This window comes from Manacus candei, unplaced genomic scaffold, assembly GCF_025592945.1.
Source record: "Manacus candei isolate 608988 ecotype Guabito, Panama unplaced genomic scaffold, ASM2559294v1 h1tg000119l, whole genome shotgun sequence".
Lineage (NCBI taxonomy): Eukaryota > Metazoa > Chordata > Aves > Passeriformes > Pipridae > Manacus > Manacus candei.
Genome location: NW_026138167.1, coordinates 3,607,704 through 3,625,022, shown reverse-complemented (window position 1 = coordinate 3,625,022; position 17,319 = coordinate 3,607,704). Strand labels below are relative to the sequence as shown.

The window sequence follows — 17,319 nt, the reverse complement described above, 5'->3', positions numbered from 1 at the left end:
TCCTATTTTCAGGGAACACAAAAAAATTGGCAGGTATCTTTTAACACCAATGGATAGAACTAGCCAGGAGTCAGCTCAATAACTATTTCTGCATCCTACCCAATTTAAGGAGCTTAAGTATTTACAAAGATTGGCTGAAGATGGTAACAATCAAAAGCCTGGAGGGCATCACTGCGTTATAGAGATGTGAAAGGGAACCATCTCAAGTGATCTTTCCTGCTACTGGGAGCCCACAGCAGGAACGGGGGAGAGAGCACACTCCTCCTGCCCACTCCCATGTCCCAGTGGATAAAGCCAACATTTCCAAATATCTACAGGTTATTTCCAGTCCTTAAACTCTCCGTGCCGGGTGCCCAGGCAGTTTTTATGAGCGGTTTTATTGTTGATCGCGGCTCTGTTCGACCTCCAGCCGTGAGGGGCCCGCGCGAGGCCGCGGGACGGGCTCTGCTGCCCCCTGCCGGGGGCGGCGGGAACGGCACGGACCGCGGGCCTGAGGGAGCCATGGCAGCGGGCAGGGACACTGCGGGGACAGGGGGAGCCATGGCAGGGACACTGAGGGGACAGGGGGAGCCATGGCAGCCGGCAGGGACACTGGGGGACAGGGGGAGCCATGGCAGGGACACTGAGGGGACAGGGGGAGCCATGGCAGCCGGCAGGGACACTGAGGGGACAGGGGGAGCCATGGCAGCCGGCAGGGACACTGAGGGGCCTGAGGGAGCCATGGCAGCCGGCAGGGACACTGAGGGGCCTGAGGGAGCCATGGCAGCCGGCAGGGACACTGCGGGGACAGGGACACTGCGGGGACAGGGACATCTCAGTGACAGGGACATCACAGGGACAGGGACATCTCAGTGACAGGGACACCGCAGGGGCAGGGACACCGCAGTGACAGGGACACCGCAGTGACAGGGACACCGGGACTGGCCACTAATGGCCCCCTGACAGGGACACTGCCCCGACAGGGAAACCACACTGACAGGGACATCACCCTGACAGGGACACAGTGACAGGGACACCGGGACCGGGCACCGATAGCACCCTGACAGAGACATCACAGTGACAGGGACACTGGGACCGGGCACTGATGACACCCTGACACAGACACCGCCCTGACACAGACATCATCTTGACAAAGACACTGGGACCAGGCACCAATGGCACCCTGACAGTGATACTGAGACCAGGCACTAATGCCACACTGTCAGTGACACTGGAAACTGGGGACTAATGTCACCCTGTCAGTCACACTGGGACTGGGCACTGATGTCACACTATCAGTGACGCTGGGACCCAGCCTGGAAAATGTGGCACTACTGTAACACTGCCACAGACGTTGGAACCTGGGCTGGATACCTTGGCACTAATGTCACACTCTGTCACAGACACTGGGACCTGGGCCTTGGCTCATGCACTGCTGAGGGTGAGAGGTGCATGCAGCACTTGCAACTTTTTAGTTGGTCTGTGATCCCTCCATTCCTGAGCTGCAAACACAACCCACGTCCTTGTCTCTTTTTCAGCTTTTAACACTGAGCTCTTTCAGCTGGTCTCAAATCCAGAACTGAACAGGAGACTGTCAAAAGCAGATAGGAGGATCAAATTCCTGGGCACAATAAAGCAGCCTAGTGCTCTGGACTTTGGCATCAAGTGCAAGGTAACAGCACACAGATGTTCCAAGGTAACAGCAGAGACTGATGTTGCCTACAAACCCACGCAGCTGCAGCTGGTTAACACAGGCTCTCCCTTCCACTTTTCCATTACCTCAGATGCTGAGCTTCCAGATCCCATTCATGTTTGCCCTGAAGTCTATGTGGTCATTTAAACAGTGGAAAGCTGGAATTAAATAGTTGTGTGTGTAACTGTCATTTTTTATATTGACAGAGAAGAGGGTATTCATTGTACAAATGGTGGTGTCTCACTCCCACACTGACCATTCCTCCTGCAAAGTGCTCCACACAACATGTTGCACAGAGATGCAGAACCCTGACTCTGTCACAAACACACAGCTCTTGCCTGTTCAAAAAAGGACTCTATGGGATAGAAAATCCCTGTTTACCACAAAGACTGATTTAATAAAATGAAAGACATTCAATAAAGTTAAACAAAGACCAGATTTTTGTTCATAAAAGGCACAGATCTACTTAGGATATCAGTTCTATGTTAATTGTTTCTTGACAGTTATCCCAAGATCTGCAGAAGCTGGAATACACTTTTAGCCACTAAAACCAAACCCCTACAAACAAAGGTTAAATCTAAGGGAGTGTTTCTTATGGGTGAAACGCAACGAGAGGCTGAATGAGCAAATTAGGTTGGAGGTGCTTATATCTATTGAACATTAGATTGAACACTGACCTCAGGCAGTTCTAATGCGTAAAAGAGCTAATGAGATTGCTCTGACTGCATGTCAGGCAGTCCAGGGCAGCTTAAATCAATCATTAAAAGGTATAAAATATAACAGTCTTTTTAAGTAAAAAATTCTGGGCCAAGTTAAACACATGAAATTTCTATTTGCAGTAGGAGCTGATGTAGCTCTCTGAGTGTACACCTGGGCCCCTCCAACACCAAGTCCTGCAGGAGTCCTCCTGGACTGAGGAGACCCTGGTTCCTCTTTTCAGATGGACAGACCATCCCTCCCTCAGCCTGTAAGGCAGGATGCATTTTATGCATATCATGAGGGGACAAAAAAAAAAGGGAAAAAAGGCATATAAACATATATACATGGTTTGATACCAGCTCTGTGTAAGAACCTTGTAAATCTCACAGAGAGCCAGTGAGCAAAAAATGCTGTTGTGTGGAAGATACTCTGTTGTGATCAAGGAGACTAAGGTAAACCATCTCCTGACTCCTGATAATTACAAACAGAGCACTGGCCCAGTTGAGGTTGCTACTGACTCTATTTATCAGGACACCTGTGACATTCATCATCTTTAATTACATATACTTCAGTGGGTATTTCTCAGTAAGTTCCAACATACTTTGCAATGGAAAAAATATATTTGAAGACTTCATAGAATCACAGCTGAAATGGACCCGTGAGGGTCATCTAGTCCAACACCCTGCTCAAAGCCAGTCCATTTAGCTCAGGTTGCTAAAAGCCCGTCCTCTCAAATTTTGACTATCTCCAAGGCTGTATGCATGTGGCACAGCCTCCCTGGCAATCTGCTCCAGTGCTTGACCGTTCCCATAGGGAAAATGTTTGTTGTTATATTTAATAGGAATTTTGCACATTCCATGCTTGTGTACAGTCACTGTGCACCTCTGAGAACTGCCTGGGTACACCCTGCCAGGAGGGAGCTGAGGACAGCAATAAAGGTGTCATACACGTGGCTAATGTGCAAATACACTTATTACCAAGAAAAAGGGAGAAATAGACTGTCTCATAGGAGAATGAGTAACCAGACTGACAGACATGAAGAGGAAGTTCATCAATGGTAAATTTACTGTACCATTTTCAAGAAACAAACCAGAAAGAATGATGGGCACTCCTGTGCACTTCCTCACCCCAATAATGCATTAGTGATTATTTCTAAGCAGGTAAATTGACAGACCTACCCAGAGCTCTAGAAAACATCTCAGTTTACATACCTGGTTTTACAAAGTGTGCCACCCATCCTATCTGATATTTCACAGCATGCATGGAAGACTCAGAAAGGGACTTAGCAGTGAATCATACTGTACTTCCCTTTAATGGTCTAGCAACAGAGTATGATTGACATAGTTTCAGAGAGATCAATGAACATTTTAGCCAGAAGCTTACTTGTGTCTAATGCAGGAGCAATAACTTTGCTCAATTCTATTAGTGCTGTCTGTACAGAATGCCCTGCCCTAAAACTCATCTGCCACTGGGATACAATCCAATGTTTATTTCCATTAGTTTAGCCATTGTTGGTAACAATAAAAATCAGGAGACAGTTGCAAACTAATGATTTACGGGCAGAATGAAACACGGGATGACCTTGGCTGCCTTCCATCCACCAAGAAAATGACTGGTAGTTAGAAATAAATTAAAATTATTGCAAAAGGATAACATAAGTTATTTCTCCGATAGGTAATTTTACCAGCTAAATAGCCCTGTCATTAAACTAGCAGCTGTTGTACAAATTATATTCCAAGATAAAAAAAAGAAATTACAGCTTCCATGGTTGTTGCAGCTTTAAGAATGATGAAAAACCCAATTCTATAGGAGTCGACAGAAAAGGAGCTCTTGTGATAAGGCTGAACACAGAGTCTTGGCTGGACTGTGCTCAGCTGAATTACTCTTAGGAAAGTTAAGCAGAAAAGATCAAGTAAGTAGATCTATTATCAGAAATGAAATTCCTTTACAGGTGATTCCAGAGGAAAAAACCAATCTTCCCTGACTGGGATTTGTAGTTAATGAAACTTCAGAACTTTGTTTTGCAATTTATGTTACTCTGATAAAACAAAACCATATACTCTGTGCATAATTTTTGATAGTGACTGCACTGAGACTTCTTTTCCTTTTACCTTTACCCATTTTAGACAATTCTTGTTACTGTGGTTGTTAATGTTTCTCATATTTTGTGATGTCCTGTACCACTTTTCAGTATTTTTTGCCTTGACTGCCCTCATGCTCCACTCCTGTTTAATGACCTCTTTTTTGGTCAATGGAGAATAAATAAAAAGGCAATCTATTCAAACAGTTGCAGTGGGGTACTACAGAGAACAAAGTGGTGGTCCGTGCAACTATGATTTATAAAATATATTCTGGTTTTCAGATGTATGGCCAGCCAAAAATCCACATCTGGAAAGAGTTTTCACATTTGCAAAAGTACATCTCCAATGTCAGTCAGGAATGGAAATGTACTTATAGTTGTGATACCCTGTCACTGGTCAAAATATACAACTGACAAAAGAAATTCAAAAAGATGAGGGGAGGTTGCATCTTTCCTGCTTTTTCCACGAACAAGCAATCCTTTAAAAAGGTCAAGGAAGATGATCAAACGAAAAAGCAAAAAGCTGGCAGAATTTTAGACATTAAATACCATTAGGAGCCATTTCTCCCATCAGATGCTGTACACAATGTTAATGTGAATATTATAATGCTGACAACTTGTTCTTGACTGAATTATGAAGCTAATAATTCACAAATAAAGAATGCAGCACTTGTGTCAATGTCTACTGTTGCTAACTGTAGTGAATCAGTACATTTACCTGATATTATACAGCTGAGGCATTTGTTTGGCAGCAAGTCAGGCCAGAAAGAAGGATTAGCATGCTGTCATTTTTCTACACACCATATTTTTCCATAGCTGATGACACTTGAAAGCTACAAGAGAACCTGCCCTGTTTTGTCAGATTTACTCCTCTCCCAGTGCAGTATTTCTTTGTGTTTGATGCACAGGTTGCTGTAACCATCAGAGCTCAGATATTTGGCAAGCCAGGCTCAGAATGGAGAGCAGCAAGGGCAGCTCCTGAACCTCACCTGGGATAACGAGCCCACCTCTACTATGAAATAATAACACCACAAATTGTTTAGAGAGTGTTGTCTGGCTGTATAACACAGTTCCTAAAAATTAATGTTTTAAAATTTATGATTGTAAAGAACTTCAGTATGGTCTGACAGACAAATTACTGTACTGGGACTCAAGAAATCACTGATTTGCTTAACATGTTTGGCCAAAGGATAATCTCTCCCCTTTAAAATGGGGTATATACCATTTACCTGGTAATTTCACAATTAGACAGAACCCTGAATCACTAAATATCATTGTGCAAAGGTGTCAAGAAGAGAACTGCAGTTTTGCCACTGAAGACACACAGTTGGAAGTAACTAATTTTCGGTAATTTTGTCAAGCCTAAGGTTTAGAAATTTGTTATGCTTAACGTGAGAGACTCAAAAATGATACACTGTCAACAGGTCTTCATAATTTTTCACACAGACAGGGCAACTCACCACCACACCAAGAGTTCATTGCAGAATCTTAGGCTGAGATCCAGGAGACCTCGAACTAAATCTAAAAAGACAATTGGGGACCTGAATACTGACTGATGGTTTGACAAGAACTTTAGGGTTCCTCTGGAAAAGATGGGCATCTTAATCTCTGCTTCAGATTATGCCCCTTTTGGGGGAGTTGGTCTGTTCTGGGACAAGCTGCTTCTCCTGTCTGCACAGGCCCTTCAGCTTTTTGACTGCCTGAGCCGTTCAGACTTACAGGTCTCCCCATTTTGTATTTGAAAGGTACCTACCACAAGCCAGGCGTGGGAGTTGAAGCTAGAAATCTCCAGGATTTATTTGAACATCTATCTCATAGTTACCCCTACAACTGAAACAAGAAGTAAATCCCCTGGGGGGCTCACTGTGTTGTGGTTTGATGGTCACCTGAACACTTGCTTATCCTGAGCCTCAACATCCATCCCCGGCTCCTACTTTAACACAAGTTAGTCAAGAACTCGTTTGCATGAGACAAACTGCAAAAACTCCTGGCTCATTGCCCAAACAATGGTTTTACACCTTTTTCATGTAGATATATTTGAGATATTTTAAGCTTCACCTTTCCTTACCTCATAACTGAATCACTGAACATTTAGGGGCCTGGGAAGAGTCTTAAATCTTGACTCGTTTCCAGGAACTAGAAGCTTCTCTTGCAACATTTTGAGCTTGCCAAGAGTCTCTGACTAACCTACAGGGAAGCTGCCTTCTGCATTTAAAACAGGGAGATTCATTAGTTTTTAACTGCATATAATTTTCCTAGGAATACAGCCTTAATGCAGCTGCAGTCTCCAACAATGGCAGTGCCTTTTGCACGTTCTCAGTACTGTGTCAAGCTAGCTGCACTCACTCAATAAATTACACACTGGAACCGTTCATTTGCTGTTCCTCATATTTGTTTCCCTCACCTTAAAGAACACAAGCCCAGCAGCAGAGGCAGCCACTGCTGTTTGACAAACACCATGCTGACAAGATCCTGGCTGCAGCCACTGCCTCCTTAGCACCGAGACCTGTCACCCTACAACAGAAGTCCCAGTGGTACTTCTCAAACCAGCAGTACATGAACTGTTTGATTTGCCTTGACAAGCTATGTGTAAATAAAGACATAACTGAACTTTACCCCTTGTTCTTGGCAGATCTGGGTTAGTCTTTCCAGCTGCTCATCTTGAATAACCTTTGCCTTCTCATATTGCTGAATCATCATCTCCATCTCCACTTTCACTGGAAGGACATACGCTGGAAAACACAAACAACACTTAAAGCAATCCAGCTGTGATTCGTTTTTTTATCAGAGAGAAAACCTTTACAGGCCAAAGAACATCACCCTTCTCCCTTGCATCCAGACAACTAGAGTATTTCTAATAGAAACAGCATGAGGGTACTTTTTCCAGGGATGGATTTCTAACAGGGGAAATGCAAGGACTAGATCTTGTTTAGTCAGATCTCCCTTTGCCTGGACGAGCTGAAATAGATGCTGCATGCTCTTCCCAGCTTCTGTGGCACTAACATAGATCTTTCCCAGTGTTTACCACAGATTTCCTGAATTGCTGGGTAGGAGGATTTTCTCTTTAGAGTCAAGACCCATCCCCTCTAAACCTGAACAGCATGGCTCCCTCAGGAAAAGAACTATTCCAGAGCCCTAAGCATTTAATTCCTAGACTTTGCGGTAAGAAATAAATCCTTAATGGAAACACCAGACTAAGAAGGGTATTTTTAAAAAACAAAAAAGGCATTTATCTTCTATTGCTTTGCAATCTACAGACCAGTTTTCAATAGATCTTCTGAATGCCTCTAGAAATTTTGCTCCTGTCTTAACTATGGCAAACTCAGACTGAACAGAATAACTGTTCAATACATGCTGCAATCCTTGATGCTCTCTGAAGTCACACAAGATCCTGAACTTTTCTTGTATGCTTCAATCAGAGGCTATGACCTGTACTCAACTCTGAATACAAAGTTTCCCGGGCATTTAAACCCAAAATAATAACTTGACTTTGATCTTTCACACATGAGCAAAGTGACCCTTCATTTATTCCCTTTCCACCTCTTTTCCCTGACACAAAGCACCAAAGTCCTTCCTTCCAGGCACAGCCACAGACTCTGCTCTCTGCAACCTTGACTTGCTGGGGCTTTATCGTCTTCCCTGGTGCTTCCCCACAGAGGTCTGTGCAAAACACCACCAATACACACTTCATTATCATGCTGTAGAGCACACCAGCACTGCAGAGAGCACCTTCAGCTGGGAACCCCCATGGTAAGAAAATGCTGCTGGAATCTGACCTGAAACTTGGAAAAGAAAGTCTCAAGATGGAGCTGGCTGTATGGTTATGGGGAGGGTGCAGCAAATATCAGAAAAGCAATTATATCAGGAAGCAATTATTTTGCAGAATCAGGAATGATATCTGGTGGCAAGAGGCATGAAGCAGGACAGGGCATCTGGTTTACAGGACAGGGGATGGGATGGTGCCTAACAGCAAAACAAACCCCTGGATTATACAGGCTCCCAGGGAGCAGGAGATGCAGCCATGATCTTGGGACCTACTCTCCTTCATGGGAATTGTAACTCTCTTCTGTTCAGTGCTAGCAAAATGTAAGAGAAAGGAGAACGACAGAAACAGTGGTGGCAAGCAATCTTTCTGTATTTTTAAAATCTCTTTTCCCAGCCTGCCAGGTAATGCTTGGAGTCACAAACTGAGTCACCACTCACCATCAATGATCCTCTTCACTCTCCATATCCGCAGGGTGATAATTAGGCTGATAGCATCCCATGGGCTGCTGGGGCCATTAGCCACTGTTGAGGCCACCATTGGTGCCAAGGACAAGATTATGACAGCACCATCAAACACCTAGAGAGAAATCACTTTTTTTCAAACCTTTCCTTAAAATCATATCCCTGCCATTCCTCCTTGGAATCTTGAAGGACTCCCTCTTTGCCCAAAAGAAATGCAATTATGGCACGTATTTGAAAGGCATATGAGAGGTGGCCAAGACCCAGCCAGGCTGCATCCTGTTTAGGTAGCACAACAGAATTCCTCACTGCTTTTTATGAGGTGAGGAGAGATAAACTGTTGTTAGCAGGGCAAGGAGAGAGAAAGGTATTTGGAAATACTGGCCAAGATCCCCAAGGAGAAGTGGTAGCCTAAATGCTATTACAGCCAAAGAGTTTTATCATCATTGGTATTTATTACCTGTTACTTGGCATAATGTCATCCAAAAAAAAAAAAAGGATGCAGTCCCTGTCCATAGATCTTACTGTCTAAATGAAGAGATCAAGAAGACAAGTAGAAAAAGATGGAGCAAAGAGACTTGATGGCTCTTGGCCACATCCTGACTACACAACACGTGTGCATCTAGACAGAAAGACTGCCTGCTCTCACTTTTATAGGGCAGAGAGGTTTTCAAGGATTCTGACAACTGGGACCATTCAGAATGATTTATATGACATTGGTTACATTGGGATTAGATCAGAAAAAGCAATTGTGCAAAGCATTAGACAGAAATGAGCTAGTAAATACATTTCAGAGCAAACTGGCAATAGAGTTGTGTCTGTCCCACACTGGCCTAGCAGGGTAGAAGAGAATTCCATGTTCCCATTCCTACTGAGAACCCTTCCCTGCTGCCAAAGACCACTGATTAATGGTTTGCATAAGGAGGCAGGACATAGATTTTTATAAGAATTATGTATTTGGAATTGTGCATAACAATTCATGTGTATTGAAAAGAAACACTCCTTACTGCTGCCACTTGATGGGCAGTAAACAGTATCACTCTATTCCAAATTATCAAAATGAATTATCAGAAACTGCTGCATTCAGCCTTAATAAGAAGAGTCTCTGAATCAACATTTAAGTTTCACTTCAGTTTTTTAGCAAAACAATTTAAAAGGTTTACAACTTTATTACAAAAATGTGCAAGCCTCTAGACTTGCTTAAGCTCCAAGAACACCCAGATTTTCTTCTGGTACATCCTGTACAGTATTATTTTATCAGACAGTATCAAGAAGGAGGTTTTAATTCTCCTGATCTCCAGATTTGTGCTCAAGATTATGTGTTACTTATAACACATGCATTTCCTTATCTGTCTATGCACATTCTACCTAATTTTTAATTTGAGGTACAAATTAGTGTTTATCATAATTCAATTTAATTAAAAGAAATTTCACAATAAAAATAGGGGGTTTGCCAAACCAGTACTTTCTATCAGAAAACCACATACAATTTTTCAGCCAGTTCTAATTTCACTGATCACAGGAACAGGGACACACAACTCACGTGACAATTTTTATTCCTATTGCTCATTATCCCAGGGCAGCAGTATCACCAGATTAGCACAGCTCAAGAACAAAATAAATACACACAAAGAGCAAGAATGCCACAATCCCTCCCTTCATAAAATATTTTCAAATATTGCACTCTCCTGAGTCTCTCACAGAAAAAGGGACTCCATCACACAAACTAGGGATACTTGCATATAAGATGAATGTGTGTATTTATCTGGTTAAAAGACATTGTATTGCATCAGGTTAATAACAAAGCCACCCAAAGCAGTTCTTCATAGTCTTACTGGGTCTGCCTGGAAAACAGCACCAAGAGTCAGAGTTCTTACCTCTATTTTGTTTTCAATGTAATCCCATATGCCAAGGACCACAATCCTCAAAATAGTCTAGTAAAATAGATTAGGGGGAAAAAAGATGATGAATGTTATTGTAATTTTAGATAAACATTTAAGCCCTTTATTCATTCAGGGAATCATTTTTTGTCTTATTTAAGCATTATGCATTTCTTATAAATAATAATGAGGCCCTAGAAATAGCTCCACTTCTGTATTATACAAGCAGGCATTGTTTTCCAACCACTATATTGACTCAGTGAAACCTCCATGAACAAGCTCCAAGTTGAAACGTTCATCAGTCTTTCCCATCCTCCTAAAAATCTGCTTTCAGATCTGTGTGATTTCGATTACCAGCCCTCCCCACACTGCCCCCTTGACCCAAGCCTACATAAGATCAACTGTGGGGCCTCCTCAGTTAGAATGGGGGAAGATTCTCTTTTCTGGCCATCTTTGATACACCAGTGACTACTTATTTTCTAAGAGAAGAGACACTGTCCTCTCCTGATGCCTTAAAATACTAACATGTCATCAGTCTGAAGAGCAGATGCTCTTATCTGGAGTACAGGACATTTGTCTTATTATAAGATCCCAGAAAGTCACAGGGTAAGGGAGAAAAATATCTCTGTGATCCTCCTCTATGAAGCAAAACAGCTATAAGTAGCCTCAATAGCCAGAAAAGAGGAATAAAGAAAGAACACAGAATGAACCAATGGTGAATTCCCATTAAAAAAAAAATCCAATGGCACCTTTCCTTATTTTTAACCTGGCTTTCAGAAGACACAATAAACGAAAAAATCAGTCAACTCATGATTGAAATGGAACTCACATAAAAGCATAACTGGTAGGGATGTTTTCTGCCAACAGCAACACAGAGGTCAGATTTTGATAGACATGACAGACATGATGAGTCCACCTGCAGATGTGAGCCTTGCAAAGATCACCAAAATGCCACTTTCTCCCTTAAAGAACAGCATAAGGACTGAGGGCTCAGCAGGCCTATGTTTGAGGGGTAACCATGCCAAGAACTGTGCAGAAAAAAGTGACTCCTCTTCATTACAAATACAAATCCCAAGCAACTGAATTTATGCCAAACATACCAGCACTAACTAATTGCAGAACAACACTGAATTTCTCAGTGATGTTCCAATGCATGGTTTTGCCAAACCCCATGAGTCCAATTGCCTCATTTGGCCTGGGATGACTGTGCTGAGTTCTCTCTTGGCACTCCAAACCTGTGTAACAGCACTTAATTCTGTTTTGCAGAGGGAGACATTGCTGTGGGGAATATGGTGCTTCCAGAGCCCAGCCTCCTACCATCAGCAAGCAAGAAAATGAACCAGGCAACACTTAGTCAGAAATGGTGTATGCAAAAGCACTGGCCAAGTCTGGTTGAGAAAGAGGGTCACCAGCCAGAAGAAAAAATGCAGCTCTCTCTTTTCTCTACAAAAAATTATGAGACTCTACGTAGACAGCAAGAACTGCCAATGCTTGCTCCTCCTAAAACCAACATTTTACTTCCAAAGCATTTTACAAATGCAGCATAGGAATAAGGCTGACATCCCTTTCCCTGTTAACGTCTGCTCTCGAGGTTTATTTGCTTTGTGGAGGGAGAGATGCACAACAGCAGCTGCTCAAATCCCTTAATGACCCCAAACTGGCCAGCATGATGTGATGGCATGTAGGTGTAAGTGCACGTGCTGCTGACCAGCCAAGGCACTCCTGCAGCCCCAAACTCGAGGCTGAACACTGCCAGACAAAGCATCCCTGCTCCTCTGTCAGCACCTCCCTCACTCCCCACTGAGAAGCTGCACAAAATAGTCAAGTCCAAGTTAGCCATGAACCTGTAAGTTCAGCTGTATTAGTTAATCAGGGATACACCACAGCAAGGCAGCCCTGGGGAGACACATGAGGAAAAGCAGAGCCTTTTATAAAGCTTGGGATGCCACCCTTCCTACAGCCACACTGCTGAGGGCACAGGGAGATCTGGCTCATTCTCTGCCAGGCTTAGGCAGGGTTTATGAAGTGCTAGGTGGGTGAGTAACTAACTACAGGATGGCTGAACACTTAACACCTTCAAAGAAACTGAGGGTGAAAATCTTCCTTTGGACAGGTGTGCACAAAGGGATTTTCACTGAAATAAGGCATATCTGCACAAAGGAAACAGAAACACCATCTCACAACCCTAAATATGATTTAATATGGGACTGTTGAGGGAACATAAAATCGGATTTGCCTTTCTGCCTTTTTAGTTCCTCACTGCAGTGTTTAAATCAGACTGTGCTACTGTCGCATCACCGGGTCTGAGCAGCTCCAAGGGCTGGCAGTTGGCACAAATATTGTCATTTGCAGTCTGCTGCTGAGAGTCAGCACACGTCAGCAGTGACTGGAAGTCCACTTGGCAGTCATTTAATGCAGGATTGGTTGTTGGTGCTACCTCTGGAAGAGAGGTCTCCTCCTCCCAACACATGCCTTGCTGATTAGCACCTTGGCTCCCACCTAGAGCAGACACACTGCAGGAAGGTGAGTGTAAGGGTGGAACGAGCCCAGCTCCCCATCCCAGAGAGACTCTGCAGAACAAGCTGGGCACAACTTGGGGGGGAGCTGAGAAAACATTTGTTCTGTATGGGAGGTCTCAAAGCCACTCTTAAAAGCCCTCCCATCACCAGTGAAGTGACAAAAGCCACGAGAGGCAGCCTGTCCTTGGTTCCCTGAGAAAGCCCCATGAGTGAGTCCCACAGGTGCCCCAGGGTGGCTGTCCCTGCCCACCCTGCACCAGCACAGCTCCAAACCAGCCCTGGCTGTCCCCACGCTGCCTCTCTGTGCACAAGCTACTAAATGACACCCACTGCTGCTGCCACAACTCTTACCCAGAGCAGGCTGAATCAAGCAAATCTGGGCATATCCCTGATTGCTCAGTATAATAAACACTTTGACTGCAACGAAAACATTGGTACTACTTATATACAACATTTTCGTGTTTTTCCAAAAGCAATCAAAAATATGTTTCAAACAAATAAATATAGTGCATTTGCTTGTATACTGTCTCTGTACAGAACTTAAAAAAATGAGAACCTGTAGCAGAATCTGAAAAAAACAGAGACAGAAATTAATAATCCAGGAAACTTCCTATGCACTGTACAAGGACCAAACTGAAAAAAGCATATGAATTAAAAGAGAATTGCAAGTGTAACATCCATCACAGACAAAACAAATGTTACTTACGACTCTACCATTTGTAGGCACAAGAATCTACAAGAAATAGGGAAAAAATGAAGCAGCACTGCTGTTTCCTACTGATGTGCAGGCATTTTTCAGCACTGTAGCAAATGCACACACATAGTTTTGCATTGCACTACAGGCATTCTGCATTTTTGAACACACAGATTGGAAAAAAAGCCATTAAGTATCAATGTGAGCACTTTTCTGTTAAAGGCCACTGCCAGCTTGTTTTTTTGTCCTTGAAAAAGAAGGCTTTAACATTTTTAGACTGGAAATCTTTTAATTAGAAAGTCCTTAACACACACATTTTTTAGTTGTATCAGAAATGCATTGTTTGGTTTCTGCTAAAAGCTAAATTACTACGTAAGAGTCTGTCCAGTGCACTAATAAAAGGTAAATGATTGAACAGTTCTATTTATTTATTTAAGTTGGAGTAAATCCAGGTAAAATTTTAAACCATTTTTCAGACAGAAATGCAGTTTCAGAATTGACAGTGTCTCTTGGTGACACACAGTCATTTGCATGACATTAACTGTCTGCAGCAAAGTTGGGATGGGACTGTGTGATGCTGCAGGTTTTCTCTCTAATTTTGTAGGGAAGCTTGGCCAAGTCCTTTGCTGAGCCAGCAGTGTGAACTCCCACAATCTGCACGAGTTTGCTACATTTGTCAGCTGACTGCATGGTACATTAGGTAATTTTAAGTACTTTTCTGCTTGCACAGTTAATATACAACTTACTACTCAGTGAGTCACTGTGTCAGATTCACCTGTAGAGTGAAGAAATCAGAAATCACAAGGTGGCAGCACAGGAGGAGAAGCTGGTCCAGCAGGGTTTGGCAAAGGAGAGCAACTCTGCATTTTGAGATGGGGTAGTGATTGTACAAGAGAGAGACAGGATGGAGACGGGTGGAAAGGATGCTCCTTCCACTGCCACAAAACTAATCTATCTGCTACAGAGGTTCCAGAAACTCCGCAGATTAAGCTTCTGCTTTTGGATATATCTCATAAGACCAAATATTTATTGAAAGCTTTTCCAGAACAGGGTGTACCCAATCTGTAATTTACAACTCCCCCTTATTTGGGTCACTCCACAGAGGCCTTAGTTCACCCACTCATTAAAAGAATCTTCTTTTGCCATCTTCTGGTGTGCCTGTCCTGAGCCACAGCATTAGCTGTCCCAGCACACGCTGCCCCCAGGCCAGCAGAGCCCAGGGGAACGTGCTGGCACATTTAAACCAACACAGTCCTTGTGTTTGCAGGGCACAGGCACCCTCCTCACACGGCTTCTCTTCCACCAGGGCTCTGAAATGAAATGTGGACCTGCTGACCTCACCTCACCATCACCCAGCACAAACCATTCCCTGTGCCTGTGCTCTGTAGCTGCTGGGCTCTATCAGCACACGTGGTCACACAGAAAGAATTAAGTGCCAAGGCTTGGTGGCACTAACAGACACAAACCCAGTTTATTCTCTCATTAAACCACCAGGATATCATGTAGTATCCAAATGCACCTTTGCACAAACACTGCAGTTCTATTTGTTCTTTTGTTCTCCCATAATATTCCTTCTTCAAATATGAAGAAAAACAGGGAGTTTTCAACTGACAATTCTGTACAGATGTATTTTCAGGAAAAAAAATGGCTTCCCAGAGACTCAACAGACTACCACAGATGGAGGCTGGGCAGAGAACTGGCCTTGCAACACAAGTTCCCTCTGGGTACAGTCACACCAGCACTGATGCTTATCTCTGAAACACAGGTGTAGGAGGTGCTGCAGGGCCACTGTCAAGAGATGAAAGCACAGATGAAGCACTGATAGAGCACACCCTAAGTCAGGTACACCCTTGAAAATTAAATGGGCAGACTAGTGTTTCAGGCAGATGTCTAGCTAGATTCCTGGAACTCTATAGAACCACTTTCCCTGGTAATTATTTGTTTGAGAAGCAAGAAAAGTGGTTAGGAAAGAAATTTCCCAGTATATTAAATATTTTTTTAACACACTAGCAAAGAAGGAAGCTTAAATTTACCTTTATAAATTATATTAATACATAAAATCCCTATCTTTGTTCCTAGCCCCCACTAATCAACCCATTTAAAAACCAAAACATACACAACCAGCAGTACAGTGCATTTATGCACCATGAGAAAAGTTGTGGACATGGAATAAAAATAAATATCCAGAAGAGAAGCCACAGTTTCTAGAAGAATTATAGAATTAACAGAAGATTATCTTTCTGCTCAGCTCTTTCAATCTCACAAAAAATGTAACAAAAGTAACATAACTATTTTCTCTAACATAAAATAATGAATTTGTTATAGGAAAGACATTTACTTAGTTCTGTCATTTGGAATGTTTTTCCTTTTTAACAGAACCCTCACAGCAGAGCTTTCCTTCAGAAGCTTTACTCCTTTCAAGGGTTGGTGTTAACAAGCAGCAAAGTGCTAGGATACTATGAACACTTCCTTTTATCATGCAGGATGAGGAAAGCCTTGGAGTTTTTTCCTCCTAAAAGCAAAAAATCTAAAATGCACCTGTGAGCCACAGCTAATGAAACAGATTGTTTATGAGCTCAGATCCCAGACTTTACTCCATTTGAGAGCTCGTTTCTTGGACACGGGTGCAGGACAAAAGCCGTGATTCTGTGCTGGCCTAACTTTCAGCACATCAAGGCTTGGTTACTGCCAGGGAAACACTCAAGTGCTGAAAGCAAGCAGAATGCCTGAGTGCTTGGCTGACTGAAGCACATAGAGAGCAATGCAAACAACTAATACCAAGGAACTCAATTCTTGCACGCAAACAGTCTCATCGATCCGAGTGGAGAAGCAGAACTGAACAACAGCTACAGAGTCACGTATTTGTGGCAATGGGAGAAGACTATTAAAACACAAGCAGACTCCAATCCACTTACCAAAACACTGTGACATTCCCCATCTTCCTTTTCTCAGCCAATTATTACCAAGGCTGAATTTGCCCTCTTGATAGGGTGTAACCCCGGCCTTGCCTTGCTGTTGATACTGGGATTTCCCCCCCAGTGTCTTTCTCTTCTCTTCTGTCTTAACATCTGGGTAACATTTCGTGCACAGACAAATCATAGTGATGTATGTAAACAGAGACAAACATACACAATCATCACCACTAGTAAACCCTGTTCAAATACTCGGAAAAAAGCAAACAGAGCTGATGTGCACTTCACTTGAATAAGGATATTTTAATGCTGGAAAGTCACAGACAGTGACAGGGAATATAAAATTAACTGAGTGCCTCTAAGGCTTGTGGCTATAACACAAGCACAGGGAGAGCAGGAAGATGCTGTGAAAGTAGCTACTCAATTTTTTTGGCAGCTGTTCTGGTGGCATTTGCCAGCTGCTGGCATGTTTGTGCCCTTCATTTTAACCAAGCAGAAAGGCAGTGCCTGTTTAACTCCAACACGATTGGAATGCAATTACTTGCAGTGCTGTGAGAGCACCTCCTTCAATCAGTTGTATTCTTCCAAAACATTCAGATTTTGTGCTGAAAGTTTTCTGGTTTTTAACAAGTCTTTTAC

The 17,319-nt window shown here is 43.1% G+C and overlaps 1 protein-coding gene across 2 annotated transcripts in view; it reads right to left on the bottom strand.

The window, feature by feature from the left end:
* The window catches only part of TMEM266 (transmembrane protein 266), a 60,142-nt gene that overhangs the window by 19,895 nt on the left and 22,928 nt on the right, over positions 1–17,319 (bottom strand). Inside the window, exons 7-9 of one of the 2 annotated variants that reach the window (XM_051770361.1) lie at positions 10,553–10,609; positions 8,655–8,793; positions 7,068–7,183 (exon numbers count right to left, since the gene is read on the bottom strand). In XM_051770361.1, coding sequence (XP_051626321.1) covers positions 7,068–7,183; positions 8,655–8,793; positions 10,553–10,609 — 312 coding nt within the window. The remainder of the gene's footprint in view (positions 1–7,067; positions 7,184–8,654; positions 8,794–10,552; positions 10,610–17,319) is intronic. The other variant, XM_051770362.1, reaches the window with a different exon arrangement.